Source organism: Dendrobates tinctorius, unplaced genomic scaffold (assembly GCF_039654945.1).
Source record: "Dendrobates tinctorius isolate UK_male_01 unplaced genomic scaffold, ASM3965494v1 ptg000014l, whole genome shotgun sequence".
In the NCBI taxonomy this organism is placed as follows: Eukaryota; Metazoa; Chordata; class Amphibia; order Anura; family Dendrobatidae; genus Dendrobates; species Dendrobates tinctorius.
Window position 1 is genome coordinate 30,387,691 of NW_027361682.1, and position 6,000 is coordinate 30,393,690.

General features: G+C 42.6%; 1 protein-coding gene across 1 annotated transcript in view; it reads left to right on the forward strand.

The window, feature by feature from the left end:
• GPR142 (G protein-coupled receptor 142) overlaps positions 1-3,988 on the forward strand; it is a 42,464-nt gene extending 38,476 nt beyond the window's left edge. The window contains exon 4 of the mRNA XM_073560438.1: positions 2,840-3,988. Within this exon, the coding sequence (XP_073416539.1) occupies positions 2,840-3,717 (878 nt within the window). The 3' untranslated portion in view covers positions 3,718-3,988. The remainder of the gene's footprint in view (positions 1-2,839) is intronic.
• The last annotated feature ends 2,012 nt before the right edge of the window (positions 3,989-6,000 follow it).

The following is a 6,000-nucleotide window of genomic DNA, read 5'->3' on the forward strand; positions in this document are numbered from 1 at the left end:
AATATACTGCAAATAATGCATAAAGGTAATAATAATAATAAGCGCATCCAGCCATCCAGTCTGGCCTAAGCTGTTACAAGTGGTTCAGCCGCTCGACCCTTATTCACATTCACGCCACTTGGCAAGTGATAAGGTTTTAAATACTAGAGTAGGGACTGTCCCACAAGGGTTGCCGTGACGTGGCGGGATGGCTTGTACATTATTTTGATCAAAATTATGTTTACTAAATACCCTTATTATTATTACCTTTATGCATTATTTGCAGTATATTTTTTACTTTTAGTTCAGGATATTTGTGTTTTTTGCTTTCTGTTTTCTCTGGTTAATGGTCATGTGTTAAAATGCACTTACATTGTGCATACACATTAACTTACTTTTCTCAGTTCAGATTTGTTTTTTATTTAAATATTATCTTACTGTGTTTGGCTTTTTAATTTTGGTGTCAATTTCACCAATTGTTTATCTGTACTGGGTATCTTGGGGGTGCCAATTTTCTTTGAGGGACCCATAGTCTCTTTGTCTGGTTTTTACCTGACCCATCACTGTATGTATATATTGTGTATATTGATATTTCGAATGAAGATGTTATTATATCACAGTTACCATTTTTTGTCTTTTTCTAGTATAAGATATGACTCTAACTGATACTATTACTAGGAGCTAGACAACTTTGGTCTTGTTAAGATCATCATAGGGTTCCACCGAATCTGGCCTAAATTACCTTATATTTGCACAAGGGAACTGAACTCAGATCATCATAGGTATATATTGTGCTTGCGGTGTTGCATCCTGAATCCTTTGACTCTGTTCTAACTATGCCTCATTTTTGGATTGCACCTTGCATTGTTGTAGTATTTGCTAGTTCCATCTGAGGCCTCTTCTCAGTCACAATCCCAAGAACCTGATGGCTGTTTTTTGTTATTATGCCTCAAACATACTGGTTCTGACAAAATCCTGTACCTAGTATCTACTGGTTCCATTGTGGGGGACCGCCAGGGCTGTAGTCGGGGCTGAGGCTAATGGCTCTTGCGCACCCTGGTCTCCCGTCACATGAAAATAATGTCCCTTAATCAATGTACTTGCCTCACTGCTCTCTGCACCTCCAGGGTCTCCTCTGAGTTGCTGCAAGACCCTTTTCATACGATTGTGCACAAACAGAGACACAGTCCAGTTGCAACTTAAAACGCAGAACTTTACTTCTTTCTTTGCACAGCACGTCCTTGTCAGATACATCATCAGCATAGGGTTCCATACAGTCCACATTCTCCACTTTCCCTGCACTTCTTCCTACGGCCTTCAGTGCGTGTCTGGGTCGTACCGCCTCTTGCAGTAATGCAGCGTCCTCCCTGTTCAGACTCACTGTGCTTGGGGATTCCCTCATCCATTTCACCCCGGATCTGAGGGCATCATCCCATGCGATGATATGCCACATGATAGAGCCACCTGTGTCCCCGTACTGTCCTGGCCTTGCTTTTAGCCTCTGCTGCACCACTGCTGTCACACTGTTACTGAGACTGCACATCTGGCCCACTGGGCCCTGGATGGCTGGGTACCTTGCTTCAGCATTGCATAGCTGTCTGCCCTGTACGGGCTCTAAAACCCTACTGCCTATATTCCCCGATGCTGACTGAATTCGCTGCAGATAGCTCCTTCTATGTTTAACTATTTACACGATAAGTTCTTCTACATCCCCATCTATTGTCTCAACTAGGCTACTACACTTTCCCTATGAAATAATGCCATATATATACTTTACACATAATATATGACATGAAATATTTACAGTAACAGCAATCAAATGTACCAGAACATGTGTGAGGGTATAAGACGGACTTTTCAACCCCTTACACCATCCAAGGTCTGCTCCTGGACGCTGCACCCAGCATCTCTCGGTTTCAACCCTGGTCTTCTCCTGGACTATGCCACTGATATTTCCTTGTTCCACCCCCTTGCTGCTCCTAGATACACTTACTGGTTCCCACTCTGAAAAAGTCTCTGGATCATCATTTAGCTTCAATTCCTGGTTTATTTTTACACGCCGTGACCCTCCTTACAAATTCTATTCTGCTCTCCATGTTGTTGCTTCTAGCTTCTTCCTGGACTCATCCTCTTGTCCCGTGCTCCAAGTTCCAGAACTGGCTCCATGGGCTTCTTCCATTTTTCATGTCTGGTCTTGTTCCTGTCATAGCAATACGGCTGCAAATTGGTGACTACTATGAGGACTTCAATCTGGAAATTCTCCTGCAAAAAAAATCTATTCCTCCTTAAGAGAAGAAAACAGGGTGTCCCTCACACTTTGATCTCAAGCATAGCCATAGTAAAACCATTTTCAGTTCTTTCCAAATATCAGAAAGTCTAACAATTAGCATAGGGGTCCAATGATCAGAAGTTAAATTAACATAGGTTTCTAGGGGGTAAGGTTTCTGCTTGTGGAGAGCAACATACCAGCTCTGGCTTGTCAAGGTAAGGAGGCTTATTCGCCATGCAATGCTCCTCTGGGAAATTTAATATGCAAATTGCCTCTTCAGAGACAATGAGGACTTGAACTCTATAGCGCCACCTTTGACGCGGTCAGGATCGCTGGTACATTGCTAAGTGGTCGCTAGTGAGCTGCCACACAGGCAGATCTCACCAGCGACATCGCAGGGGTCGGGGGTCGCTACTTACCTGTCAGACGAGGCAGTGACGTTATAGCGATATTGCTAGCGATATCGCTTAGTGTGACAGGCCCACCACAACATAGATTTTTAGAAACCACTAGAAATTTACTCACACACTATATGTGAGGCAATACATGTAGGATTGTTTTTATAATTTCCATGTTCTTTTCTTCCAACAGTAAACATCCTAACAGCTTTCACCCTCTCAAAGCTGGCATCCAGGACCAATAAATCTTCCTACTTCTACCTTCTGGCCCTCACCACCTCCGACATCTTGACTCAGATTTTTATCGTCTTTGTTGGCTTCATTCTTCAGACCGCCATCCTCCATCGCAAGGTGCCCAATGCGTTCATCCATATGGTCAGTGTCCTTGAGTTCTCCTCCAACCATGCCTCCATCTGGATCACTGTCATCTTAACCATGGACCGATACGTTGCTTTGTGTCTTCCCTTACAATATCGTTCTCTCTCCTACCCAGAACGGACACGTAAGATTATTGTAAGTGTTTTTCTAGCCTCATTTGTGACCGGCATCCCTTTCTACTGGTGGAGTGATGTATGGAGAGATCCTCGAGCACCAGGTGTGCTGGACCGTGTTCTCAAATGGGTCCATTGTTTCATAATTTACTTCATTCCTTGCACCTTCTTTTTTCTCATCAATACCATCATCATCCTTAGGCTCAGAAGGAAGTCTGAGACCAAAAGGTACAAACTTCGAATAGGCAAGACCACAGCCATACTCATGAGCATCACAACTGTATTTGCTGTGCTATGGGCTCCTCGAACCATAGTCATAATCATTCACATGTATGTATCGTCTGTCCACAAGGACTGGAGGGTCCATTTGGCTATGGACATTGGAAATATGTTAGCTTTACTCAACACCGCTGTCAATTTCTTCTTGTATTGCTTTGTGAGTAGGAGTTTTCGAGATATGGTGAAGGAGATTCTTGGAATGCAACGACCCTGTCACACAGCCGATGGAAAGAAAGCCCCAAGTGACAACTTTTCTGACTCTTTGAAGCCTCTGGAGGTTCCGCAAGCAACAACAATATAAAGTGATGCTACAACAGATGAATGACCAGTTTTCCCATTTAACACTTGTTCATTATGATTGCATGTCAGTCTAAATATAAAAACATGCATGAGGGAAGATTCTTTAAGATCATTACAATATAAGACTGTAGGATCTCCATATGTCTCCTATGTTTAACACATATACAATGCCAAATGTGTATGTATGTGCTACAGGAAGGAGGAAAGAGGAGAGGTGACAACAGATAACTTATGTGAATGTACGAACAAATAAAAGAAACTGTCAGACACAAGTGAAATGTTTTGAGGGCACGGTGGGGTCTAATGAGTTGATGGCAATGAACATTTTTTTTTTTTCTTCCCACTCAACCTGGCAGCCGGTAAGTTAGCACCCAGACTACCAGCTAGGCTCCCATACATATTAAGGTTGACCAAAGCATGCAATTTCGGAGATACCAATCATCTAATGTGTTTGGGGTCCTCCGGCCAGGGAAATAAAGTCCCCGTAGACATTAGACTAATGGCTGCCAAATACGCCCATATTGACCAGCAAGTCCAGCTAACATGTGTATGTGGACCCCGCCCCGGACTATTAATTTCCGAGTGAGATAAGAAACGAGCATGTCTGATTTTGGACTGTTGATCCTTTTGTTCTCCTGGAGATAGGCCACCGCGCCTGCAAGTGGCTCTCTCATAGAGAACAGAGGAGCACTTGGCAGAGATAGGCGAGCCAGCCAGAATGCCTGCCGGCCAAAGTTTCTAATGTGTATGATGGGCATAAGGATAAGGTATTTTGAATGTAAAAGCCAGTTCCTTTTGTTCTCAGCAAAGATAAGAGTTGATGGCTATTGGTTGATGGTCAGGGTAAGGAACCCCCAAGCAGCAATCACAATGGGGTCCACTCCTGGCATTACATAACATCATAACACAATTTGATCTGCTTTATTAAATATTGTGTGGTCCATACAGAGGGGGAGTCCTACTAATAATGGAAATACTCATCAAATTGGCTATTAAGAGAAAGGTGAGTGAGCAAGGCCTCGGGTAAAATCCTATCTTATCCGAGAAGCTCTGGAAAGGATCCTTTTCAACTTATCAAAGGAGGTGGATAGTCCATGTATATATCTAAATACACATAGACAGGTGGATGGTCAACCCTGACTGTGTGACATTAGCCCGGTCAATATCACGCCTACTGGGCCTTTAGCACTGGCTCTCTTGCAGGATGTTGATTATTCCCTTCTCTATGAGAAAAGGTAGGGAGCTTTTTATCAAATTTGTAGTCAAAAGTGCTCATTAGCATCCCTTATACATGGGGCTGGTGAGAAACGGTGCTGTGGCTCACAGAATCTACGGGGCCCACTTTGTCTGGTTTCAATTTGCGACATCCACCGTACATGTGGAAGTTCTAAAGGCATGTATTGAGAGAATCAGAAGCTGATACGGCTTCATACAGAGTGAGTACCGGCTGTGTTATGGAGCCAGAACACAAACCTAACTGCTCTGATTGTTACAGCTTAACAACTTAGACACCGCGGTCACTAGTGATGGTGGCATTTAAGATGATGAAATGCAGGAAGGCATCCCTTCAAACATGAAAGAGGAGGCAAGCTCACCTGTCATATAATGTGGATGGCTTTAAAACACAGAACCACACCACCGCCATGTGAGTTTTGAATGAAAGAAAATTACGGATAGTATTGTGATGTACTACACAAGAAAAATAAACAACGAGTTTCAAACATGATAAACCTTGAAACGCGTTGGTTATGATCATATTGTAATCACAACCAATAAATCATGGATTTTAACCATTGATGTCTTCGTACTTGAAGCTTGACTATCTGCAATTTTCTCGTGTTGTCCCCTCAAAACACTCATCACACTGCCACCACCTCACCCTTGCAGCATAAAGGCAGCATTGTCTTGGCAGCTAAAGGTCCCCTTGTTTACCATGTTTGCACAGCTATGTTGAAGATTATTGAAATTCACTGTACAAGTGATCACAGGTTCAAGTCTCCTAGAGAAATCAATAAAAAAATGTAAGAAAGAAAAAAAATATATATAAAAGATTATATTACTGCACTTTTTCAGAAATGTAAGTAAAATATAAAAAAAATTACATGTTTGGTATCACTTACCGCTAGTGTTGAGCGATACCGTCCGATACTTAAAAGTATCGTATCGGATGGTATCGGCCGATCTAAAAAAAATATCGGGTATCGCCGATTCCGATACCGGAAGTCCCATTCAAGTCTATGGGACTTCCGGTATCGGAATAAGAAAAACCCTATTTTTGCCTTGT